At 40.7% G+C, this 27,628-nt stretch overlaps 1 protein-coding gene and 1 non-coding gene across 2 annotated transcripts; one reads left to right on the forward strand and one right to left on the reverse strand.

Moving 5' to 3' along the window:
- The first annotated feature begins 1,156 nt into the window (after positions 1-1,156).
- On the forward strand, positions 1,157-27,538 carry myom1b (myomesin 1b). Its single transcript, XM_063483632.1, has 38 exons — positions 1,157-1,308; positions 3,083-3,217; positions 3,336-3,510; positions 5,171-5,328; positions 5,490-5,582; positions 7,218-7,306; positions 7,560-7,601; positions 8,721-8,741; positions 9,284-9,445; positions 9,575-9,736; positions 11,122-11,263; positions 11,491-11,690; positions 12,079-12,132; positions 12,460-12,584; positions 12,709-12,892; positions 13,108-13,282; positions 13,360-13,481; positions 16,916-16,933; positions 18,469-18,665; positions 18,755-18,881; positions 19,392-19,576; positions 19,672-19,786; positions 19,867-20,023; positions 20,108-20,214; positions 20,313-20,357; positions 20,452-20,588; positions 20,678-20,822; positions 22,457-22,516; positions 22,758-22,825; positions 22,909-23,022; positions 23,790-23,877; positions 23,967-24,005; positions 24,095-24,200; positions 24,390-24,553; positions 24,797-24,833; positions 25,022-25,044; positions 27,082-27,137; positions 27,278-27,538. Exons 1-38 carry the CDS (start codon positions 1,157-1,159, stop codon positions 27,536-27,538), a joined length of 4,440 nt encoding a protein of 1,479 aa, XP_063339702.1.
- trnar-ccg (transfer RNA arginine (anticodon CCG)) lies at positions 2,570-2,642 on the reverse strand. The gene has a single exon. It is a non-coding gene; the product is annotated as a tRNA-Arg (tRNA).
- Positions 27,539-27,628: the final 90 nt, after the last annotated feature.

The following is a 27,628-nucleotide window of genomic DNA, read 5'->3' on the forward strand; positions in this document are numbered from 1 at the left end:
AAAGTTAGCAAAAGTCACAGCTGAGACCGCTACAGTCAAAAGCCATGATAAAAAGCTGCTGGAGGCTAACCAGCAATGCCACACTTTGGGCTATGAGCCATCACAGTCTTAACAGACTTAAAACAAAATTAGAAGATATCAGACACTGACTAAAGAATACTGAAAAACCTTGGGAACCTCTGGGGAAGCTTGGCCTCGAGGAAAAGCTGGTTAATGAGGTGCTTTGGTGGTGTGGCACAATTTCACATTTAAAAAAAAAAAAAAATGGTATGAAATATATAAATGAATTTAAAAATGACAAATATAAATAAGCAGCATTCATAAATACAAAACATGTATAAAAATAATATTATATACAGTTAACGCAACACTAAAAGTGATACTAACAATTTAACCTTGACATTAAATGGCAATTTAAACTTCAAACACTAGCCTTGTATTTACCTGCATATCAAGACCACTGGCAGAGACCTGCACCCATAAATGTTTTGCACTATGGGAGTTGACTTGCCTCCCAGCTCTGCTCCTAGCTATATTTATCTCCACTCTCACCATAAAAGGCTGTGACTGCTGCTTGGACTCTCTGACTAAGGCCAACATTATTTTTGTTGTGTAGACCGCAGCCGTGTGCGTGCCTACCTGCGGGTTTGCTTGGGATATCAAACTTAAGAGTGTGTGGAGTTGGACCATCTTTTCATTTAAAGCTTAGAATTGAGAGAGTTTGTCCAGAGTAAGTGACTACTTTGGGGGTAAGATGTGATATGCAAGGTTGTAGTTGTTGCATATGTCTGTGTAAGCATGCCGAGAAAGTGCCTGATTGCCTGAAACTGTATATCATGTCTTGGTAGCTGATGTTGCAAGTTTGATTTGAAAGGTTTTATGATGGTTCCCTTAAACTGTCTTTGTTGATCAAAAAACTATTGTGTAGTTTTTGGCCATCATACCTTTAGTACACTTAGTACAGTCTAATTTTTTCCACTATGAGAATTACATTAGCTATTTATCTTCAGCAAAAAGAGTCAAAAAGCTTGCTGTGAACCTACCCTGTATTGACGGTGAATCCACATGCTCTTGACCACTAACTAACCTGACAGACAAGCAGATAGACAGGAAGAAACTCGGAAACTCAGGGCTCGTGCGAGGAGCGGCCTGCAGCATGTCTGGATCTATACCGTTCTACCAGAAGCACCATCTCCACTATGACCGCGGCTACCGTAGCAAGGAGACTCAGTCTAAAGTGAGTCAGTACCAGGCCAGCAGCAGATACAGTGCTAGCGGCAGCGCCTCTGCCGCCACCAGGAGCAGGGGGTAAGGAGAAGGAAGGGGAGGTGGATCAACTTCATCAATCCTTTTCTTTATGACAGGAAAGTCCTACTACCTCCCTAACACCTACCCCACCCCAGCTGATCAAGTTCACCTCCATCACCCTTGTGAGATCACCTCCCTGACACAACTCTGGGATCGTCTTTCCTTGACACCAAGTAACCATCTTACTCCCCCATGAGTTTTCTTTCACCTTGATCGCCCCTCAAACACACCTGAGGATTGAAAACAGCTTTGAGTCCTGCATGAAGCCCTGTGCATGTAGCCTGACAGATGTCCTTTGTGTTTTCATGCATGTTGACTAAGTCTTACCTTTAACACAGTAATGTGTCTAAAAGGGCTACAGGAATTTCTGTCACCTTTAGAGGAATGGCAGTCATTAGAAAGGCTGTAACGTTATGTTATATTAGAGCTATATGCTATATAAATTGACTGAAATAGCATCTTGACCTGTGTATCATACTAGGATGAATATAAGAAGAGATAGTTTATCAGTCTTGTCCATTTGAAAACTCATCCACTGTGCTGTGAATCTTTTTAATTAGTGAGTGTGGGAAACTTGGCAGCTTCTCTTTATTTTTAAGAGGCATAAGGATAGCTGTTCATGAGCTGCTGATTTGTCATCAGTTCACATTTCCTGACATTTAAAGTTTGGAGTATATTGAGCTTTTCTATCCAGGGAATACCAAAGCTCCCATAGTGAGCCTATCTGTTAGGGTGTCTGGCAAATCCTTAAATACTCTGGCCTGGAGAGTGTGAACACGTCAGAGGGCTTAGATTTTACTATCTCATCTTTCCCTTCGGGCAGCTCACCAGACCCCAGATCAGTGCTGAGGGGAGACGGAGAGCATTATGATGTGAAAATCAGGGTGATTATGATATTGCTTTTATGGCAAAGATAGGATTGCATTTATGTGGTTATAGGAGTTTCTTGTAATATGGGATAATCTTCATATCACACCCTCTCAAATTCTATGAGATTTTCCAATTACAATCTTGGAAATGGTCAGAGGTAAAGGGACACTGACTCAGATAGACATAGGAAAAATGAGGGCAGGTGTCCTAATGCCCTTCTTGCTATGCTGTGAATTCTCAAAAACTATTCAAAGCTGGAGATAGTGTTGACACTGGACAGATTTCTTTACCTACGTTTCACCCTATGAGCCACAGTCATTTCCTGAAAGACACTTTAAAGCAGTTTGTCAGTAATAAATCATTCTAGCATAAACCTTACAGAACAAGATTACGACCCAGGTGGGACTTGAACCCACAATCCCCAGCTCCGGAGGCTGATGCCTTATCCATTAGGCCACTGGGCCACTGATTGATTGCAAGCTCTACGTAATCTAAAGATGGATTGCTCACCTTGTCCTAAATTTTTCTTAGAGAAACATGAAATGTAGTATGAAAGTCAGTAGAACAGTTGGGTTTCACATTTTGGTATGTACTGAGATACCATCATAGATGAAGGACACTCATCTGTTAATGACCGAATACTGGCTGCTTTTAGTGGTCGTTAGCGGTGTCAGTATTGTCTTTCACATCATATAGCTGTTATAGATGTTGAAAACTTAATAACTGAGGTGTGCAAAGCTGTAAAAAAATAATTACAACTAAACCATCTCCACTACTTTCCAACTGAATTTTAATCCACATCTCATCCACCCCTGACCTTGGCTTTGTCCCCACATTTTTCTGTCATGTTGTTAGTTGCACTGTCTGGCTGTGTGCCAGGCTGATGGTATTCTGTATGTCTCAGACTTAACGTGTCTTCGCACTCTGGCCTGGAGGAGAGCAGACTAAGCCCCTCACCCAAGAGAGCCAAGCCAACTTACTTGGCTGTGGATAAAGACAACCAAATCATCGGCTATGTAGTGCCTATCTTCAGGGGCAGGTAATAACTATCCCACTATGTAGAACTGGAAATCCAAGATTGCTTTTCAACAGCCTAAAGTTTTAACAACATGCCTTGCTTTCACGTCCATCCCTGGCTCTGCTTTGCTGCCTCCTAGTCAAGAGTTTGCTACAGGACTTTCAGATACAGAGGAAGCAAGAGTGAGAGGCACTGCTGCATACATGGCCCGCAGGGATTTGTTCACCAGTGGTCTGGAGATGGAGAGGTCTGAGCTCATCTCCAGGAAGGAGACCATGCGCGAGTCGGCTGAGCGCATCACTCTGAATAAAAGGGTCAGTTCTCACTGTTTTGAGATCACACAGGGCAGCCGTGCTGTTCTTTAAAGTTTTAAAGCAAACATGGAGAACTGCTTAGAATTTTACATCACAGAAACGGGTCTTTGGTTTGGTCTGTTTGGTTGTTTGTATGCGCTTGCAAAAACCTGCATACTTATTTTTTTGTAAATCAGTCTTCTTCTTGACATTACAGACTCACTTCTCATATTTAAGGCACGTATCATAGTCCATAACAGGGTCATAGAGTGTATCGTGGGTCAAAGAAATGCCTGTGTGGCATTATAATGGCACATATTTTTTGCAAAAGCCCAGAAAAATGTTTCTTGAGCCTGGATTATACTTTCTGTTAGTCTGCTAGGGCCCACTCGGGTCCACTCTGGTCAGAGTGATGCAAATTTCATCATCAAATGGTGAGTGCAAGGGTCTATGTGGACGTCTATATGCCTGCCCACCTTTTGGGACCACGTTGACATCTTTGGAGAATTTACATTACAATGCACCAAGAAGCTGTCCAAGTATATGCTAGGCTTTACCTTTGATATCACAAATGAGCATTATGTATTTGTGATATTACAGTAAACTTTAGGACATCCCAAATTTGCTTTTGTACTTTTGTAATCACAGTACACCCATCTCAGTCGCAGGGGAGTATATTAGTGAATAATTCTGTAATTCTGCTTAGATAATTATAAGCTAATATTACTTACTATCAGGTTTCACTTTACTTAAGAGAACACAAAAATGGTAGTTAATGGTTAAATAGTGGTTAAGTGATGAATAACTGCTAATTATTCTTCTCTTCGCATTGCTTGGCATAACAGAGGAAACATGGGGTAGTGGTGAAGTAATCCTTAAACTACTGAGTAACAATTAAGTATAACATTTCCATTGTGTTGAGTTATATTTTACTGACATAATGTGATAAAAAAAAGAAAAAAAGAAACTCTAAAACTGAGGCCTGAAGTCAACATAGGTGAAGTATGCTTAATCCAAATGAATCATCTGCACCATTCATCTGTGCTTATATATTGTGCTTTTATTGCTCATTACTTGTGGGATCATAGTAGATCATCCTCTGTTATAATATCACAATAAATCCATATTCTAATGCCAATATCAGGCCACAAAGCACAACAATATTTATTTATTGTAGCAAAACTGACCATGGTTGATTGCATCAGTGCTTGGGAATGTAAACTGTCTGTGGCTAAGTGGTTGTTATTACTACCCCTTACACAAGAAAGTTATTTATGTGCCTGGATGATTATGTGAATTGGTACCCAGCCATTCAATGAGCATCATGAAAAACCACACTTACCCCCTCACTGCATTTATATGCCTCCCCTGCCGCACAGCCTTACTACTGGGTGACAAATTCTTCAGGAGATCACGTTCTTTGGACAGAGGGAAGCAGTGTCTCATTGGTCGTATTATGTGTTGAGATACTGGATAGTGAACAAACAGACAAGACCTCAACACCTCATATTTTCACAGGACTAAGGAAGAACACATCCTTACAGTTGTAATGTGTGAAGATAATATCTAAAGTAGATGGGTTGGTTTTATTTAAATGTATCTACAAGAAAATGGTAAATGTGGAGGAGTTTGTGGTTGGTAAAAGCTAAAAACTGTCCTGAGTGATTTGCTCTATCTTTAGATCCATGAACACGAGGAACACTTCAAGCGTATGAACGAAGACAGTCTGATGCACGCCCCAGAGTTTGTGATTAAACCTCGCTCCCACACTGTGTGGGAGAAACAGTGTGTGCGGCTGCACTGCACTGTCAGTGGGTGGCCCGACCCACGGGTCGTCTGGTAGGTCACCAACAACATGATCTCATATCTTTCCTCTCTGTTCTTTCAAAAAATGATCTTTATCCCTTCCATCTAGATCCATCTAGTTTTTAATGTTTCCTCGCTTGATTTTGTTTTATTCTTTTCAAACTTTTGCTTTTTTCCTCGGTCTGTCTTTCAAGGTACAAAAACAATGTGGCACTTGACCCGCTTGCCAACCCTGGCAAGTACAAAATTGAGAGCAGATACAGCGTGCACTCACTGGAGATTAACAAGTAGGTAGTTTCTCCCATCCACAGTACTTAAAGTAGATATCCACATACATTTTATGCCATAAATTAATGTCAATACATGTCATCACCTTGAAGATTTTCCAATGAGCCCTTTGAAAGAAGGCAGGGTATTTTCATGCCACTTGTGAATCCCAAAAAGTGCTATTCTACAGCTCTGTATATTAAGTTTAACTTAAAAACTTAAATAACCAGAACATCATGGAAGTTAAGATGTTAGATCTTAAGATAAAATATCACAGTCAAACAACTTGTTATGATTACATATTGATAATAAAGTTTATTTAATATCTTCACTGTTCCCAGTGACTGACACAAAATTGGGTTGAAATAAAGAAGTTTGTTGAGGGCAAAATATGATAGGCTGACACTGCTGTTCCTTGGGCCTCAGTTTGTAGTATATGTATTAAAACTGCTTTGTTAACATTAAAATATTTACTTTGAAATTTAGGATTCTTTAAACTGAGTGTTATTTTTAAAGTAGGCATCTTGCCCTGGGTTCAGCATTCAGCCATATATGGAGTGTAAATGACTTAATCTGCAGGCCAAGGGTCTTGATGTGTAGCGCAGTAGAGGCCTGGGAGCCAGATAACTGAGAAATCCTTTTCCCACTGCCCCTGATAACAAAGAGGTGGTCTAAAGATAGATAGTCTAAGATAGTAGATGTCGAAATATTATGTAGAAGACAGTCTACATAATTTCCCAGCCCTTCTCATCAGATGCACCCCATCTCTGAGCTGAACTTCATGTTAGATCACTTGTAGCGCACCAATTAGCATTAAGATTACATGCAGCTTAAAATATAAATTCAACCACTACTACAAGCTGCTACTCAGTTTAACGGATATCTGTTACATTTAGTGGACAATGTTAAAATGTTTATCTAATAATATGGCCTGTTTAATAATGCCTTTAGCTGTTCCATCGTTTGGCGCAAGCTAAACATGCTGCTAATGCTAGCAGGTTCAGTTAGCGAGCTGTACTCTTAAACTTTATGAGCGTAGAACACATACACAAATACTTGCTAGTTCAGGCTAATTAAATAGTAGAAACTTCACTCACCAAATGACCAAAACTGGAGGACTTTTTGGACAGCATATATCTGTGTGTTTTCTGTAATTTTATACATTTATCTCTTACAGTTTAATCCCAAAGCAGCATTTCTTTATCACATAGAAAACCTATGATGTGTTGTTGAAATTGCACTTCTTTTTCTTAAATTAAAACATTTAGGGGGAAAAAAGTGTCGTAAAACTGCTTTACTTTATTTATTCTTTTTTAAACTACTGCTTATCCATCAAATTAGTTAACCTTTCTTGCTAGTCCTTGCCATCTTAGTGGAACATGTCGGCACGTCACACATCGGATCACTTCATGTACAGAAAGCCACAACACCTAATGCGTATGACATCACCAGCGTGTCTATTTTTTGCCAGAGTATTCCTGGCCAGGAGTGATGGAACGCTTTACAGTTGGGCTCACATAGTTGGTATTATTTACATGGCTGAGAGGAATTAGGTTGAGCTGGGGGGAGGGGCACCGTGCACATGAATCCTTAACACAGAACACAGAACATGTGCATATCATGGACATTGATCAGCTGATGCTCTCCTATTTCAGATGTGATTTTGATGATACAGCTCAGTATCGTGTCTCTGCCATGAACTCCCAGGGAGAGCTGTCTGCATTTGCCTCCGTTGTTGTCAAGAGTAGGTTTCACCCAATTCCACAGCTAATGCCAATATGCTCATGATCATCAAAAACATATAAAAAAAACTCAAGAGTAACTATATTTTCCTATTAATTTTTTAACTGTTTAAAATTAGCGTGTGACAAATTTGGCAACTTAAATTTGCATGTGTGTGAAGTTAAAACAAAAATTCTGTCCATCAGTGTCATAAAGTCATACAACAATCTGTAAATGTGATATGTATTAAAAGTGCCTCCTGCTGTTCTTCATAGGGTTCAAAGGTGAAATTGATGAGTTCCTGCCAGCACCCAGGCGTAAGTTGGAATTTACTGCCAGTTTTTAATTCATGAATGAACTTTTTTCAGGCCACTGGAAAGTAAAATATGTCAATAAAGATTGTAAACAGCAAATTGATATATTAGCAAATAAGCGGATTCTGAGCAACATTTATCTTCTTTTATAAAGTCCTTTCATTGGAGCTGTGTTTTGGTCTCCTCCAATCTTTGGAAAAAAAAATGATGCAACAGTTACGCTACAGAAAACAGTGGGTGGAGATCTTGGCACGGCCAAAATGACTGGGATCATGTGCAATGAACTTGTGATCTTGCTGCTTTTGAAATGGTGGTTATGAACATGACGATCAGGCCTGTTAAAACACTCGTGGTCAGTTGTATTTAAAGCAAGGTTGGTGCATCCAAACAGCAATAAGATAAAATCAGTCTGCTATTAGTTTGCAGTCAACTATCAAGCTGGTATTTGAATGCAATCTGCTTTTGATAACACAGCAATTAACTGATACATCAGCGAAAATCACAAATTACTTACCATTTTTCAAATGAGTTTAATTCAGTTTTATTTATATAGTGCCAAATCACAACAGCAGTTGATTCAGTGCTCTTAATATTGCAAGGTAAAGGCCCTACAATAATGAAGAGAAAATCCCAACCACCAGAAAACACTACTCTATAAGCAAGCATTTGGCGAGAGTGAGAAGGAAAAACTCCCTTTCAACAGGAAGAAACCTCCAGCAAACCGAGGCTCAGGGAGCCATCTGCCTCAACCAGTTAGGGCTGAGGGGGAGGAGACAGAACGAAAAACACAGTGTGGAAGAAAAGTTCTTTGAAATATGTATATCTATTGCCTTCTACTTACACAAAAATTCACATCAGCTAATTACAATCAGAGTCCAGTTGGCCACTACAACTACTTGCAATCAGTTTTTGAAAAGCAAAGCAATCACTGGGAAAATGCAGATTTTTTCCTTCTGATTGCCATTTTTTTCCATGGTGTGTAACTGGGCATGTACCATACAGCTTTTTACTAATGAAACAGATGCCTGCAACATGATTGATGGAAGACTCGTCCAGTGAGTCCAAATGGATTTAAAAGCACAGCACAGTAAACAGCTGTGTTATAAATCTAACTAACCCCAGTGGGGAGCAGGGTGGTGGGATGTTAGGAGAACAGACTTTAAGTGTAAGAAGAATGGGCGCTATTGCATTAACATTTTTGTTGTTGCTTTTTTGACAATGCAGGGGCCATTACTGAAGGTAACAGGGTGTCAGGAGTGTGGTCTGAAAACGATTTTCTCCAAGCATGGCCGTTTTTTGTCTGAATAGAAAAATCCACAATAACATTCATAATAGTCTAATTAAACTGCAGAGTAGTAAGTGTGCAAAAATGTACTAATTTTTTAATGCATGAAAACATGAATTATTTTAGCTGTTGTTTTTGTGAGAGCTGCAGTGAAGTTTCAGAGTCCCCCTTTTGGTCTGTATTTGTGTTTTTGCCCTTTATCCTTTTACATCTTATACATGCTCACTTTTCCACCGTTTTCCATCTGGGTGCAAAACTTTGATAGTTGATGTGTGCAACACCTGTAGTTCTACTTAATTCGATCTCAGTAGTCTGAATTTGTGAGATTCTTTATGTGTGTGTGTGTGTGTGTGTTATACCAGCCAGAGCTCAGACTTTGTTGTCACATCCTCTTGTATAGTTGGCCCAGTGTCCGAGTACGGTATCACCTTCCAGACTCACATTGTTGATAAATTCGGTGTATCGTTTGGAAGGGAGGGCGAGACCATGAGTCTGGGGTGTACAGTCATCATCTACCCTGCCCTGCATCGCTACCAGCCAGAGGTGGAGTGGTACAGAGATGGTAGGAAGACTTACTGTGATACTGAACAATGTCTTTAATGTACAGTTCTTGTAGATTTAAGTCAGTTGTTCTCTGTACTGTAATATGTTTACTTCTTACCTTGCTAATACTTACTGGCCTGCACTCCAGATGTTCTGCTGTCTCCCTCCAAATGGACTCACATGCACTGGAGCGGAGATCGAGCCACCCTGACACTCACGCACCTGAACAAAGAGGATGAGGGCCTCTACACCCTGCGCGTCACCACCAAGTCTGGATATGAGACCTACTCAGCCTACGTCTTTGTCAGAGGTAGGTACATCCTCGCTGAACGGTTTCTTGTCATTAAGTCATAATTATTCTCTTCAGACTATCCTTTGACTGAGTTAGAAATTAGGCTTCATCTTCATGTATAAACATGCAATTTGTTTGGTCCTATACTGCCAGCTGAATCTGGCACACATACAAAGATTCACAGAGCATAGCAAAAATATCCTCCAGCTTTAATCTCAGCTATTTTGTCCAAATAACTTTAATAATTCAGATCCAGGTTTGAGTTTTGAGTCTAAACTAGCTAAGCTCTGACTCATTCATGGTCCTGCTGACCAACCTTCATACATCACACAAGATTTAGTATCTCTTTTAAAATTATAAAAACTAATGTTATATATCTAAGATATGTTCACATAGATATTTCTACTGCAGTTCTTTTACATTAGGCAAGTGGACTTCCTTAAAAAATGTTTTTAAAGCCTTTAAACTAGGTCAAAGTCACAACAGATTAAACCCTGGCACCTGATGATGCAATGGCATTTAAAAGTCAAAGTGTTTGGATGTTAGTGATGGTTTTAAATAGGATATCTCTAATAGATACACCACTGAGTGGCAACTCCCTGGCATCTGTTTAAATAGCATGGAAAAATAGGTCACCAGAGCTTATCTTTGCTGCCTTCAGAGACAATCTGACCTTTGAAGCTTCAGCTTCTACATAGGAACCATGCTGAGTATGAGGAGGCTGAAAAATAGCCTGCTCATTCTTCTATTATAGTTCAGGGTAAAGAAGAATCCAGGTACAGTCTCCACAACAAAACACTACACGATCATGGCTGCAGCCATGCTATTCTTAGAGAGCTCAAATCTGGAAGGAGTTTGGCTGTGAGTTCAGACACATCCTGTAAATATCTGCTTTAAGGAGGAACAACAGTTTAATTTCAGTGCTCTCTGGATAGCTGTGTGAGCCAATGAACAACCAAAATAAAATAAAAAAACAAACACAAAGTGAAAATTTTATTTTACGATCTACAAGGTTGTAAATTCCAGACTTTATTCCCCCACATATCCAGTTTAAAATAAATCTGTCTCTCTATTCTAAAACCTTTGTCTCTTTCCTTAGTGTCCTGACTTTACCTACAGATGACAGGCATGTTTGCTTTATTTAAAAGTGACCTCTTTTATCCCTTTTCCCTTCAGCACAGGCTTGTGATAATTCTGTCCTCCTGCTTGACCCGAAATATTTCTGGCATTGAACCCTGCAGCTGCACAGTTCACCCACGTGGTCCACTCGCTATAAATCAAACATCCTGTCAATTTATTGCAGAAATAAAGCTGAGCTAAATAAGCGGAATAAAACAATAGAACGTGCACGTTCAGAGAGCGCACTCATGCTGTCCTGATGATATTCTTCTTGTATCTGTTAGATGCTGATGCTGAGGTCGAAGGAGCTCCTGCAGCCCCTCTGGATGTGCGCTGTTTGGATGCCAACAAGGATTATATTATTGTAGCATGGAAGCAGCCAGCTGTTGATGGTGGCAGCTCCATCCTGGGCTACTTTGTGGACAGGTTGGTCAATGTGTCACTTCCTGCTACTCTAACCTCTAAAGCTAAACTGGATAGACACCACAGAAAGAGCTATCAATGCAAAACATAAAACTCTTTCTCAAGTGAACGTCAGAGGAATAAGGCAACACAATATTGGTGATAACATGACTGACAAGTAGTCTTTAGGTGCTTGAAATAAAATCAAAAGTCTGAATGTGACATACTAATATTTTAATGTTTACGCACAGGTGTGAGGTCGGAACCACTCACTGGATTCAGTGCAATGACACCCCGGTGAAGTTTGCCCGATTCCCTGTCACTGGTTTGGTCGAGGGGCGCTCTTATATCTTCCGTGTGCGTGCTGTAAACAAAAGTGGCATAAGCCGCCCATCCAGAGTCTCGGAGCCGGTGGCTGCAATGGACCCAGCAGACCGCGCCCGCATGAGAGGTAGTTGACACTGAGAGGAATTTGACTGTATCGTGAATCCGGTCAAAGCATCCGATGCACAAACACTCTTAAACATATTTAAGGATATTGAAGAATAAAAGATGTATGTAGTTGGCATTAGCTTTTAAACAATGTGTTTGTTTACAATCACACCATAAAACTCTGATGAGGTGGGAATTGCCTTTACATATAATAATAAAAGATTTTATTGCCACTGAGAAGGATTAGTTTTTTAAAGACTTTTTCACAACCACTATCAAAGATTTTTGATTTGAAAATGGATCTGTGACAAATAGTGAGGACTGGAGCAAAATATAGAAAAATATTTAGCTCACAGAAAATCGCAGGACTGACAATATGTCTGTACTGATCTACTACATGTTCGCAGGTACTTCTGCTCCCTGGACTGGCCAAATCATTGTCACGGAGGAGGAGCCTGCAGGTAGGAGGTCAAATGCTTTTACATGATGATTTATATCAGAGAGTGACTCAAGTAGAAGTGGATTATAAAATTCTCCAACTCTGAGTCCACCTGATTCAGGCTTATTAACCACATTCAGGGAAGAAGAAGCACCTGTGGTTTTTCATTTATGCTATGTTTATTATCAATGTAATTATTAAAAAATAATAAAGAAGAAAGGAATGATAACATTTCTTGAATAGATGCATTTTCCAATAAGTGGTGGATGTGATCTTAATACATCCATCTGGTGTTGAAGGGTCAATCTTTCTTTTTTGGAGACTTAACTCTTTCCCTTTTGACCATCAGAGGGCATTGTTCCCAGCAAACCCTGTGATCTGCAGGTGACAGAGGCAACCAAAAACTATGTGGTGCTGAGCTGGAAGCCACCTGGAGAGAAAGGCCTTGAGGGTGTCATGTACTATGTGGAAAAGGTAAATTATTCCTCCACTTTTCCTCAGATGCACTTTAACTAAATGTTTCTGTTTTCCTGCATATGAGATTGTTACATTGCCTGAGTTTCAGTGACAATGTGACGTTTTCCTCTTTGCCCATCAGTGTGTTTCCGGTACAGACAGCTGGCAGAGGGTGAACACGGAGATCCCAGTAAAGTCTCCTCGCTTTGCGCTGTTTGATCTCGCAGAAGGAAAAGCCTACCGCTTCCGTGTCCGCTGCTGCAATTCTGCCGGTGTTGGCGAGCCATCTGACCCGACTGAGGCCACCACAGTTGGAGACAAGCTTGGTCAGAAGAGAGACACATAAATATAGAGAAGATTAGCTCTTTTAGATATTAAGAGTCTTATTTGTCACACAATGCTATCAGGCAAACTGGTCCCAGATCTGTTTTGCAGTCATGACTCCTGCATCACAGATCTGATGAAACTGAACATTTGCACGGTACAAATATGTTATGTTAGCACTGACTCAGCCCCAAAATGTAACTATTCTTGTGTGCAGATATCCCATCTGCCCCAGGAAAGGTTATTCCCACCAGAAACACGGACACATCAGTTGTTGTGTCCTGGGAAGCGTCTCGCGATGCCAAAGAATTGGTGGGATACTACATCGAGGGCAGCATTGTGGGCAGCAACGTGTGGGAGCCGTGCAACAACAAGCCCGTGAATGTCACCAGGTAAAAATGACCCTTCTTGCTTTCTTTCAGCGATTTCTGATACAAATTCATGGCTACTGCACTTTCTGCATTTGCAGGTTCATCTGCCACGGTCTGATCACAGGAGAGAAGTACGTGTTCAGGGTGAGGGCGGTGAACGCTGCAGGGATCAGCCAGTTCTCCCAGGAGTCAGAGGCTGTGGAGGTGAAGGCTGCTATTGGTGAGTACAGTGGATCCATCAGATCTAAATACAACAAAGTAATGTAATAATCGGAGGACGTTAATAATTCCAGTTTACTGCTATTTAGATTAAGATTTGTTTAGAGATGTTAAAAAAACTAAACTGTTGGTGTTATATTGTGCATTTCTGAGCCAGTTGTGCTGGAAATTTCAACAAGGCACACCTCTTGGATGCACTGAACACCACAGACTGATCACTGCTGTCATTAGTAGACTCTCTATGTGGAAGAAATAATGCAACAAGCTGATTTTTCTTGATATTTTACCATGAATTGTGTTGTAGGCTACTACTGTTCTCTTGAAACATGTCTTCAGCTCCCACACTTTCTCCACCATTGTTCCACTCTGTCACCCTGTCACATTATTCTGCACTGTCGTATGCTCTACCTACCTCCTACCCTGTCTAGCCACATCTCCTCTAGCGCCTCCTCCTCCCTGCACAGCCTGAGGCGGGGCTGGGGGTCAGGACTTGTAGACTTCCTCTAATTTGGGTCAGTGCGATCCAATTCAGCGGTCGTTACAAAGTAGCTCAGTGTCACACATCACCACTATCACCACCACCTCCCCGCATCTCCCTATCCTATCTCGGGCACAGGATGTGTCGGCAACCCCACATTAGAGCTAAGGGTACCACCACTCGAACCCCCCCTGTTATCAGCTAGCAATGTTATTGTTCCGTTGGTCCTTTATAACTCAATATTTTAAGATTATTTCATACAACTCAAAGTCAATAAACTGCATGATTTGCTACCTAGCCCTAACACGTACGTTGCATGCCAGCAACAGAAACAGTGTTACTGTTTTAATAATGATGCTGTTTCTAAATTCCTGCACGTGCTCCCTAACAGTAAAATCTCTCTGCATTAAAACTAACACAGCTTTCAGCCTTTGGATGTCACTCATTCACTGGCTGGCTTTGTGCTGAGCAGCATGCTCCGTTATCCCTTGTGAAACACTCTTAGCAAGAATGCCAGTGCACATATATTTTAAGAAGAAAGATGTGTTGTTGATGACACATCCTTTTCTGCTGGAATAATGTGTTACTTCAACACAGTCTTCAAGGCTGATTCATCATTAGAAAAACCTGATTCCAATTATATTAACACAGCTGAAAATTGTTGTGCGGATTAAAGAACCAATAAATTTGCTAGATGAGTTACTGGATTATAGTCTTAAAATGGCCCAAAAAAACAGCACAAAGTTGCTCTAACCAGAACAGAAAGAGTAGTGATGCTCATATGTGCAAGGAGACAGTTACTTCAGAGTCTTTAGTTTAACAAATGGATGCCTTACAGTGCCTGGGACTTTGCTGCTTAACTAAATTGTACCCATAAGAGGAGGATTATGCTGGTTTTTGAAGGAAACCCTGAACTGCTGCACAAAAACGTCAGATTTGGGCATTTTTCCCAATCAGAATAGTTTTACTTTCTTAGAACAAAAAAAACTAAGATGAGATTCCAAAGGAAATTCTTTTTGGGGGGGTATTTTACAACTGTTACTGAAACCACATAGACCGATGCAGCAAATGCAAATAGATTGTTTCAGCACAACAATCAGCAGTTTTTTATATGACAAACTTTTATAAATTTATACAGCCCGAGTTCCCAAAAAGCTGGAATGCTGTGTAAAACCTCTATTAAAAACAGGATGCAATGATTTTAAAATCTGATAAAACCATATTTTATTCACAATAGAACATAAAAAATGAGTGTTTAAAGTGTGACATTTAATTTCATGAAAAATATTAGTTCATTTTGAGTTTGATGGCAACAGGTAAGTAGCATGACTGTATAAAAAGATCATCTTAAAGAGTCAGAGGTTCTCAAAAGTAGAGATGGTTCAGTCAGTCAGATCTGTGAGATAAATTGGTGTACAATTTGAAGTCAAAAGATTCAGAGAGTGTGGAGAAATCTGGATGTGTGCGATCTTCAGGCCCTCAATTGGCACTGCATTAAAAACAGACATAATTCTGTCGCTGGTTGGCCTCACGGAAATCACTGTCTGTGATACAGGTCACTAAGCAGAGCGAGCTTGTTATCAGTGCTCAGTTCAAAAGCCTGCATCTGTGAAGGTATGGAGGTCCATTAGTGCCTATGGAATTGGCAGCTTGCCCATCTGGGAAGACACTTTAGATGCTGAAAGGTATATACAGGTTGTAGATCAACATATATTCCCATCCAGATTCTTTTTCAGGGAAGCCCTCGTGTATTTCAGCAAGACAATGCTAAACCCCACACTGCATCTACTGAACAACCGCATGGCTTCATAGGAGAAAGGTCGAGGTGCTGCTGCAGTTCAGACCTTTCACCAAGTCAAAACATTTTCGACACATCATGAAATGAAAAATACAGCAAAGAAGCCCCAGGACTGTTGATCAGCTAGTGTTCTTTATCAGACAAGAATGAGACAGCATGGCCCTGTTCCAATTTTTTGAGATGTGTTGCACCAATCAAATTCAAATTGACCTTATTTCTTCTTAAAAAGGCGCTTTTTCTCAGTTTAAACACTTGACATTCAATTCAATTCAGTTTTATTTTTATAGCGCCAAATCACAACAACAGTCGCCTCAAGGCGGTAGACCCTGCAATAATGCATACAGAGAAAAACCCAACAATCATATGATCTCCTATGAGCAAGTACTTTGCGACAGAGGGAGGGAAAAACTCCCTTTTAACAGGAAGAAACCTCTGGCAGTACCAGACTCAGGGAATGGCGGCCATCTGCTATGACCAGTTGGGGTGAGAGAAGGAAGACAGGATAAAAGACATACAGTAGAACATGTTTTCTATGCCTTACTGTGTATAAAATACAAATTTATGGGATTTGTAAATCATTGCATTCTGCTTTTAATTTACATTTTTTGGTACTGGAATTTTACAATGTGCCACCAAAACACTGAAATAACCTTTGCGTTCACTTGCAACTGAAGGAAAACTCAGAGTAATTAAAACACAGCACTACCACCCGTGAATTAGATCATGGTGTGCTGTTACATTTAGTCTCGATATACAACTTACATCACTTTTGGAGCTGTAATCGAAGAGATGATGGAATCTGTTGGCATTGTTTCTAAAGTCATGAGTTTTTTCATTAAGGGCCAGAGCAAAGCCGCACACCCACATTATTGGCCGGCTGTTCTGTGTTACGTGCCTGCGTGCTCTCATAATCCCAAATGAAGCCTGCTAACATGGATGTCACCTGCTGGTCATCTTGTCTTCATTTCCACTCCCAGTCAGATGAAGACATTGTTCTGTATTTGACTGCCAGTTCAGCAAATATTGCTTTTTAATGTTTTTGTGCTTGTTTCTTCTTATTTTGTTCTCTTAATGTGGTGCGATTGAGAAATGAGCTGTGGATGGATTTGTGCCTGTTTTTAAAAAAGCTTCTTCTGCTTTTCTCTGCTAACACCCGTAGGGGGCGGCATCCTACACGGTGTGTTGCCGAAGATGGGGCCGGGGGGTAACGTGGGACAACTAACTGAGCACAGGCCACGCTGGACGGGAACGCATGACACTGTCCAGTTCCCTCCCAACACTATGCAAAAGCGCAATAAAGCTCAAGCTGACAGTGAAGCCAGGGAAGGGGCCAGGGCTGCTAGCTCAGACCTCACAGACCCTGACCCCAGGGAGACTAAAAACAAGTGGGGCAAGAGAGGCGATGGGTCCTGGGCCCCTGAGCTGGCAAAAGACATGCACTCAGAGCCTGTGTCAGGCCCAATTTCTGAATCACATACTGACACAATCACAGCTGCACACTGTGACCCAGTAACTGCTGAGGCTCAGGATCAGGCTGTGGAGACAGCTGATGAGCCTGACGCCTCGCAGGCACATAAGTTCTCAGTAGATGGTAATCGGGAGAAAGCGAAGCCCCAGAGAGAGTCAGCAGGTGAGCACCGAGGAACACCTTTTGTCAAATCCAAATAAAACAAAGAAAAGTACAGTTTTTACCCACTTAAGAGCCATAAAAATATATTCTGCCTTGACTTCACATCAGTTTTGTAATAGGTACAAATAGTAACTTGGCTCTTTTTGAAGGTAAGTCACTGCAGTTCACCACCAAACCTGGGTTTAACTCATGCTTTCTGGCCGCCACCAAAACCCTAACTTATATGTGTAGTGTCAATCACCTCAGGACCTGCCACTCCTCTGATTACCCAGAGCACTTTAACACACAAAGACACCAAAGCAATTCATGGCAGGAGCCCCTTAATCACACCCTGTACTCGAAAAGTGGGTCATCCAACCAAGAGAACACTTGTGACCTGAGACCTTTTTGGGAGTGCACTCTGGACTTAATCAGACACCCACCTCCTAGACGCTTTGACCGCCTAATCAGGAGAGGGTATAAAGTTCATGTGACTATTTGTACTCGACAGGCTGCTTTATTATCACAGTGTTACTTGATCCTGCTTTTGTGGAGACCTTTGGCTCCCAGTCATTCCTTTAACCTGGTCTCTGAAATCACTGTGCCCTTTGTTACCAGGAATACAGTGTAACAAGCAACATGTAACTGTACACTTTCTGACTCAGTGTATAAAACAGTGGTTTCTAAATTATACTCATCTTTTTTTGTCTTTTGAATCTGAAATTAGAGAAAATAATTTAATAATCTTACGGCTGCTGACTTCAGAGTTAGACTGCAGACATAACAATTAACTCCCAAAATCTCAATGTCACTGAGCATTAAGGTTACAAATGTGTTGGGTTGGACAAGATGTTGTTACAGCAGGTATTAACCTACAACTGTCTCTAAACCCACTATCCAGTAATCTTTAACATTGTAAGGAGAGTAACTGCTGGTCAGTTCCTGCTGTAAACTGTTTCCAATAATGGGACACTGAAGCTCTTCACAGTGAAAAAAGAGGTGTGGGAATTAAAAGTATCGAATCTTTTGTGGCGCTTCAGTTTCCCATTACGTCAGTTTTCACGCCGAGGTTTTGCCGTATTAATTTGCGATTTGCGTCTCAGCCTCTCCCGCTCCACCCTATGGCATCACCGTCCTGGAGTGCGTGCGCGACTCCATGGTGCTGGCCTGGAAACAGCCAACTTTCATCGGAGGCGCTGACATCACCGGTTACTTTGTGGATTACCGTGAGGTCATCGATGGCGTGCCGGGGAAGTGGCACGAGGCCAACATCAAGGCTGTCAGCGAGAGGGCCTACAGGGTGGGTTGATATGAAAAAACACGATCCGAGCCTGAAGTAATATGTGCTGAATGTGCAAGGGGCGAGTGTCTTTGTGTCTTTGTTTCCAGGTGTCTGATCTGAAGGAGAATAAGAAGTACCAGTTCCAGGTGCGAGCAGCCAACATGGCTGGTGTCGGCATCCCTTCACTGCCCAGTAATACCTTCCTGTGTGAAGAATGGACCATTGCTGTCCCAGGTTGGTTGGGCCACATGTTTCACCAACTGAGAGAACATTTTAATGAACTATTTGATGAACAACAACAACAAAAAAAACTTCCAATGCACATTGCTTTATTTTTCTGTCACCGATGTTGCACATAAATACAACTATATCAGAGAAATATGGTAAATGATACAAAAAAAATGAGTTATTAGATGATTTGGTAACTTTTAATGTTTAAGAAAGTCACTTTATGTTATAAATATAAGAAAAAATACCAAAACAAATGTTCATCATCCATGAAAATGTCTTAATTGTACATATTTCTCCTGTTTGCCATTTATTCCTGCTGTACCCACAATTTTGTTGTACATGTATAATTACGATAAAGAGCTATTCTATTATATTATATTGGAATTGTGAACTGAATATTTACAGGTTATAGACAAGGTTTCTGACAACAGTATCACTTCAGGGATTTACAGAACCTTGAAAGTGACTAAGTAAAAAGGATTTGTTAGCCTCAGTCATATTTCTGGGCTGCAGGACCTCCACATGATCTGCAGATTAGAGAGGTGCGGAACGACTCTCTGGTATTGCTATGGAAACCACCTGTGTACCAGGGCCGCGATCCTGTCAACGGGTTCTACGTTGACATTAAGGATGCAGATGCACCAGAGGAGGCGTGGAGAGGAGTCAACACCAAAGCCTTAGAAAAGACATATACAAAGGTGCTAATCAGGAGTGCATTTATCTGAGAGATTCACAAGTTTTAGCAGGATATCACAAATATATTTCAACATTTCTTTCTTTCTTTTTTTTGCAGATTAAGGATCTTAAGGAGGGAGAGAAGTATGTGTTCCGTGTGCGTGCTCAGAATAAAGCTGGAGTAGGAAAAGTCTCAGACGTGACAGAGCCGGTTCCCGCTCTGACCAAACCAGGTGGGATGAAATGATGGAACAAGTGAAGGTGATACTACAAAATTTGAGCAGATGAGATTTTTACCTTCTTGTGTTTTTAGGCACGAAAGAGATAGTCGTAGATGTCGATGACGACGGTGTCATCTCCCTGAACTTTGAATGTGGCAACATGACCCCCGACTCCAAATTTGTGTGGTCCAAAAACTACGAGGAAATCACAGACACCTCCCGCCTGACCACAGAGACCAAGGGCACCAAGTGAGATGGCAACATTTTTAACATCAAGACTATTTGAGTGTCCCTATCACCTCTTATGTCACAAATGCTGTGTTTCCTCTGCAGGTCTAAAGTTGTTTTCAATCGTCCCGGGGAGGAGGACATTGGAGTTTACTCATGTCTTGTCACTCACACTGATGGTGCTTCATCCAGCTACACTCTCTCTGAGGAAGGTGGGTTTGAAAATTGAGAGAAAAGAAGATTTTTCATATTACATGATGTATTGCTTTTCTCATCTTGAATCCTGAAACTCTTCTTGTTTTCTTTTTAGAGTTAAAGAGGCTGCTGGAGATCAGTCATGACCACAAATTCCCCAGTGAGTGCTTCACATGGTATTTCTGCTTTATTAGTGGTTTGTCATGAACTGGACTGGTTTTCCAACTATTTCTTCATCACTTTCTTTGCACCAGTTATTCCTCTGAAGTCAGATCTAGCTGTGGAGCTGCTGGAAAAGGGCCGAGTTCGCTTTTGGCTGCAGGCGGAGAAGATGTCCAATAACGGCAAAGTCGATTATGTTTTCAATGATAATGTTGTCTCTCAGGGGGAGGTCAGTAAGAATCTGCGTTCAGATATTTTACTTGTGTGCTCTACCTGTGTTTTAAAGTAAAATATTTGCTGCTTTATTTGGGGTGGTAGAAATATAAGATGAACTTTGACAAGAACACCGGTGTGATTGAGATGACCATGGAGTCTCTGACCCCGGCGGATGAGGGCACGTACACCTTCCAGCTGCAGGATGGAAAAGCTACCAACCAGTCCAGCTTGGTACTGATAGGGGATGGTATGTTTATTTTAAGAAAAAAAAAAGAAAACGTGACTTTTAATTGTGAATGAATGTGTACAGTCAAGGATAAAAAACTCAAAACGTTATCCATTTAAAATAATTTAACACTCTGCCACGCTGGGTATATTTTGATTAGGTTTGATAGAAAGTGGCAACCCCACAAATTAAATTAAATAATAACTCTGATGTGAAACAACTCTGTTTCACATCAACGTTGTTGTTGTTACCTTCAACAGGAAACAGTGTCATCATTTAAGTAACCTGAAATATGCTGATTATGCAAACTGGTACTGGGTACCTGTAAGACACTGTGAGTGAGACTGTAGTGTAAAGTAGACTGAATTTATGGGATTGTTGGATATTAATTATAAAAATTATGCAAAATATCAGCTGGCAGACTGTACCAGAGGCCATTATGGCTCAGGTGGTGGATGGTTTGATACCTGCTTCTTCCAGTCTGTCTGCGACCATTATTAAATAAGTGTCCTAAGGCCAGATATTGAATCCCAAATAGTCCTCTTCATGTTTGTCATTGGCATGATCACTTGAATATGGTTAAAGTGGCTTTTAGTAGGAAGCACTTGCCAAATTCTGACCCTACCATCAGAATGTTGCACCAGAAATTGATACTTAACAAACCATCAGTGTTTTTCCAATCTTCTGTTGTCCAGATTTGGTGAGGCCGTGCAAACTGTAGCCTTAGCTTCTTGTTCTTAGCAGAGAGGAGTGGCACTCGATGTGGTCTTCTACTGTAGCCCATCTGCTTAAAGATTTAAGCAGTGTTGTGTGTTCTGAGATGCTCTTTTGCATACCTTGGTCATAACAAATAGTTATTGGTAAAAGGACTTATACAGTGCTTTTCTACTATAGTTGAGGATTAAAAGTGCTATATAAAAACATTTATATAACATACTTATTTGTCCATTGAGGCGAGCACTTTTTTCTATGTCTTAAGTGTTTTCTAATTAACATTCACACTCCAATAAATGCATCGGAGAGCAACTCAAGGTTCAGTATGTTGCCCAGGGATACTTTGGTGTGCAGACTGGATGAGCCAGGGATCAAACACACAATCTTCTGATTAGCAGATGACCTGCTCTACTTCCTGAGCTACAGGGTGGCTTTTCTCCGCTGACCTCTGAAATCAAAGTGGCATTATCTCACAGAAATGCTGCTGACTGGACAGTTTCTCTGTAAATCCTAGAGATGGTTGTTTGGGTAAAATCCCACCAGTTTCTGAAAATACTGAGCCCCACATTCAAAGTCACTTAAATCACCATTCTTTCCCATTCTGATGCTTGGTTTGAACAAGAGTTTTTCTTAACCATGTCTGCATGCCTAAATGCTTTGAGTCGCTGCGATTATTTGATATTTTGATAGAGCAGTTTAACAGGTTTACCTCATAAAGTGTCTGGTGAGTATAGTTCATTTACCATTTGGGTAACAAGTAGAGCAGGAAGTAATACAGAACTCAACATCTGTAACATATGAACACTAGAGGGCACTGAAACATTTTAGAAATCATGTTGTAAGAGCTCCAACTAAATTCTAATTTCATTTAATTGCACTTTATGGTATCTGTGTTGTTTTAAACCACAATTTATGAAAACTGTCATTCGTGTATTTTTCAGTGTTCAAGCAGCTGCAGAAGGAATCAGAGTTCCAGAGAAAGGAGTATTTCAGAAAACAAGGTAAACGCCTGAGCACAAGAGCATTTTTATGACTGATGGATCTGTGTTATTCTCAGAGGCTTAATCTTTTTCTTCAACATTTAAAACAGAACAAAAAATATAAAAGCTCACACATAAGACGCTGAAACCGAATGGAATTTTTGCTTAAAAAGTGATGAAGATTCATTAATCAGATTATCACAGAATTGAGTTTTCATTATTTGCCCGATTGTCATCATTTTACCTGCGATGTTTGTTCCAGGCCCTCACTTCATCGAGTACTTGAGTTGGGAAGTGACACCAGAATGCTGCGTTGTACTCAAATGCAAGGTGAGCCTGCGTTTTAGAGATTTTACTTGTACAATTTTTATGTAACTGAGCTGAAAACATCATCCTGCTGTGCTGGATTTCAGGTGGGCAACATGAAGAAGGAGACTTCTGCACTGTGGCACAAAGACAGACACCAGATCAAAGTGGATGAGCACCTCGGCTTTGCAGAGGGAGTGCTGAAACTGGAAATTGCTCAGGTGAGAGTCTGAGAAAGTGAAGTGTGAATATTCGTATATATGTGTGTATATTTCTGTACTGTATAACCACCTCTGAATTCATTTGCATATATGGCTGTAAATGTGCCGCTCTGTTTCCGTCTGTGTGGATCTTTCTGTCCTTACCTTCCAGCAGAGTCAGGAATATGTACTATATACGTGGAGGGCTGACTGGGCACAGGTGAAAAAAGTCAAGAGAAAATAAATATTTTCAAAATAAAACAGGAAACAAGCCAGACATTTGAACTGCTCTGTCACAATCTCTGTCTTCTCTTTTCATCTAACCCATCTCTGTCCCTTATCTACTGTACAACTCACGAACCCCTCACATCCCATCGTGTTGTATTGTCTGTAAACGTCTGTCCAATTATGACATGCTTTCCTCACAGGTAATTCAGCATATAAACATGATGTCACATGTGTCCCATTGCAGCGCGACCTCCCCGCAGACACAGCAGACAGTGTCGACAGCCCGATCTGGAGAAGACTTAAAGTTGGGATCAGTTATCTGTTGTGACCGTGGGCCAACGGCCACCTCTGGTTTTGCCGTTTTTGCCTGAGAATGCTTTTCTTTTGTTTCTTAGCTGATGTTCGCCTCTTATTTTTGCGTATTTGCTTTTGCGTCATATACGTGTGCACTGCAGCGCCCCTAGCTGAAGAGAAGCGCTTGACTTTTTCAGACGAATACGCTTAATTTCCTTTTGCAAAACCTTCATGAGTTAATTTGCTGTTGCTATTTTTGCTGTCAGATTTCCAAGAAGGATGCTGGTGTGTATGAGGTCATTCTGAAGGATGACAGAGGACAGGACACCTCCACACTGAATCTGACAGACCAAGGTAAGTTTGTACGGCCATACAACAATGAAATCAGAAACAAATTCAGCAAATGAACCACTTACGGTGATAAAATGTGTCTTTTTTTTAAGGTTTCAAAGACTTGATGAATGAAGTTTTCAGTGTTATCGGTAAGAAGAAATATTTAGTCCACAGATGATGTCATATGTATTACATATTTAACCCAACATACATTAAATAAGGATCTTTATCTTTGCAGCCAATTCCTCCACTCCACTCAAGATCACAAGCACAGATGAGGGCATTAGACTCTACACCTTTGTCAGCTACTATAATGACTTGCTCCAAGTCACATGGCACTACAAGTAGGTTCTTGGTTGGTTGACATGAACAAAACAAGCAACTTTTAATCAAATCTATACCTGATGTATATTTAATTTTCAGTTGTGAGTTGTCAGGATTAAACCAAGTGTTCATCTTATCAGATGCTTCTGTGCTTTTGTGTCACAAAGTTGCCTTTAACATATACGTTTTTCATATCGTCTCTCTGACAGGGATTCAGCAATCGCCTTTTCTGACCGCATAAAGAGCGGCGTGGTCGGGGAGCAGCTGTGGCTTCAGATCACAGAACCCACAGAGAAAGACATGGGCAAATATGCCATCGAGTTCTACGATGGAAAAGGTGGCCTCAGGAGGACCGTTGACCTCTCTGGTCAAGGTGAGAGTGTCTAAGTTGCTGTGACTTTATAACTGGGCTGATTTCACATCTTAAACTTTTTTCATCTTGCCGGCTTCCAACATGTTTACATGATGTGAAAAGTTTGATTTTCTTTTGTAGGAATTATCACCTCAGTTATCAGTTAGATTTCTTTAACGTGATGTTTTGCAATTATTGTATGCTGTGCAACACAAAGATGTGTCTTGGCCTGTAAAACTGATTCTTACAACTTTTGTTTTACAGCATTTGATGATGCTTTTGCAGAATTCCAGAGACTCAAGTAAGTCATTAACCAGCCTATAACTAACATTTCTTTTCTGTATGTAGCCACAGTCCCAGCATCTATGAGGTTTTCCCAGCAAAGCTTTTCTCATATAAGGAAAAATGATGTAAAGAAAAGTTGAAGTAGAAGTCTTAATTGTCACTTGTCATTCTCAACTTTGACCTAATTTGTCATTCCCTCCTCAGAGCTGCTGCTATTGCAGAGAGAAGTAAGTAGTACTCTGTTTACAATAGCTCCACTTCTTTAATATTTGGCCTTTTCAGATCTGATAACGAAGATGCTGAATCTTCATGAAGACGTGTTGCAAATATATTGCTTTTAAATGAGTTTCAAATGATGTAGCTATAACTTTACTGTGACTAAAAGTACAACCAGGGCTCAGTAAGTTGACTTTTAATATGATTTCAGTTCCTCAATTTATTTTCTTCCTCGACTTCCGTTGACTTAAAGTATAACATGTTGTAGAAAGCAAACAATTTTTACATTCCTAGTTAGAGTCATTTGTGTATTTGATTTGTGTCAACTACTTAAACTGAGTAATAGAAGTAACAAAGGATAAGTCACATGCTGGCATGATACAAAGAAACACCCTCTGTCAATTTTAAGGTTTTAGATATCAGGAGTTAATTTAAAAAACTCATCTAATCCTTAGAAAGGTCTAAAAATGAGTTAAATGCAACTTTAGATGAACAACAACACATGACATATTACTTAATGCCATTAAAGTAATTCTTTTGTCTATGACTTCATCAGTGCATCACATCGCTGTGGTTTCATTTTGGCCCACTCTTCTTTACAATGTTACTTCAGTTCATTGAAGTTTACAGACACTGGTATATGCACAACTCTCTTAAGGTTGGACTTGGGCTGGACCACTGCACCACATTGATTTTTTTCTTATTCAGCTGATCTGTTGTAGATTTGCTGCTGTGCTTGGGATCATTGTCGTGTTGCATGATTCAGTTTCAGCCAAACTTTAGCTGTGAGACAGATGACCTCACATTTGACTCTAGAATACTTCGGTATACAAAGAGTTAGTGTTGGACTCACTGACTGCAAGATGCCCGGTTCCTGTGGGTGGAAAGCAAACTCAAATCATCACCCCTCTACATTTGTGCCGACACTTGGTATGAGGTGTTTGATTATTGCTAAATGTGGCTCTTTGCATTATGACCAAACAATTCTACTTCGGTCTTGTCTATCCAAAGAAGTCTTGTGATTTGTTCAGATGGAACTTGCTCAGCTGTGGTGCCATGTTCCTCTTGGCAACTCTTCAAAACAACCCATAGTCTTAGCCTATAGAGTCTGAGATGCAGCTCTTGAGTTTTCTGGAATATCTCTGAGCATTGCACGGTCTGACCTTGCAACGCTTCTCCTGGGGAAATAACAGACAGGCAGCTGTAAGACACATGCAATGCAGCAGACTAACCTTACTGACTGGACGAGAGACTAACATGAAGTCACACAATGATCCAGCGTCGGAGAGAGCTCCACCACACTCTTAAGTAGCTCCTCCGGCAGGGCTTCATCAGCTGTGTTCATCACACCAGAAGAGCTGTGCTCTTCAGGTGTGGCCAACCACCTAGCAGGGCCAAACCTACCAGGCCTGAAGGCGCCTGTAAACAGGTGCTCACACACACACACACACATACCTGCAAGCAGGGAGAACGAAGGACAGCAGCACCAAAAACACATATAATATAATACAAGTCCTTAAATGCTCAGGGACCCTGGATCGCTCAGATCCAGGTCCCTGACAGTCTCACTGTAGAATATACCATGTGTTCATCTGAGGTTGTATTTTGAGACCTGCTAAGAACCAAACTGTTTTTATTATGTCCTGATACATAAAACCTGAGAGTGAGAGGGTGTAGCTACTTTCTTTTTACCATGACTATAAACCTCAGTGGGTCAAAGTGAGCTCTATTCTGTGAAGTTTAAATTAACTCCAGTTAGTACTATAGTTTATTCTAAACACATTAAGAAAAACCTTTAAAAAAATCAGAGATTGTAATTTAAAAAGCCAGTTTACCATATTTATTGCAAATTTAAGTCAATTGCAATAAAATTGGAATGTGTTAAAAACAACAAGTAACAGCCCTGAACATGAATACTAACCCGAAGACTGTTCTGAGCCACATAAAATCTTTCATGTTAGATAAAAACACAGTTTGTGTGCACTGTGTGCAACATGCTTTTGTTTTTGAAAATACTTTATTCATTAGTTAATATTGTTACTTTTCAGATCGTGCTCGAGTAGCAGGAGGCCTCCCTGATGTGGTCACCATACAAGAGGGCAAGGTAAACAGTTTTAGCTGAATTCATGTGGTTTGCACATCACAAAGCAAACTTTTACATGGCCCACTGTCTTCAACTAAGAGTCTTAACCTTTACAGTGACTGCCCTGAGTGTAACTGAGTTGTGCCTTATTTTCCATTCAGGCTCTCAATCTCACCTGCAACATTTCGGGCAACCCCGTGCCAGAGGTCACCTGGCTGAAGAACGACAGAGAGATCACGTCTGATGAGCACTGCATCCTGAAGTTCGAGTCGGGCAAGTTCGCCAGTTTCACCATCACCGGCGTGAACACGTCAGACTCGGGCAAGTACAGCATCCTGGTGAAGAACAAGTACGGCACAGAGAGCGGGGACTTCACCGTAAGTGTGTTCATCCCTGAAGAGGCGGGCGGCAAGAAAAAATAAAAGCGGTCCAAATCTTGTCGTAAATATGTAAAAATGATGCGTACTGGAAAAAGTTAAAAAGAAAAAAAGATTTTAAAAAAAGAGGTGGTG

Source organism: Pelmatolapia mariae, linkage group LG9 (assembly GCF_036321145.2).
Source record: "Pelmatolapia mariae isolate MD_Pm_ZW linkage group LG9, Pm_UMD_F_2, whole genome shotgun sequence".
Taxonomy (NCBI): Eukaryota; Metazoa; Chordata; class Actinopteri; order Cichliformes; family Cichlidae; genus Pelmatolapia; species Pelmatolapia mariae.

Coding starts and splice junctions, on each gene's coding strand:
- myom1b (XM_063483632.1), top strand. CDS start 1,157: ATGTCTGGATCTATACCGTTCTACCAGAAGCACCATCTCCACTATGAC. Junction 5,329..5,489: donor CCCGACCCACGGGTCGTCTG/GTAGGTCACCAA, acceptor CTGTCTTTCAAG/GTACAAAAACAATGTGGCAC. Junction 23,023..23,789: donor TGAAACTGGAAATTGCTCAG/GTGAGAGTCTGA, acceptor TTTTGCTGTCAG/ATTTCCAAGAAGGATGCTGG.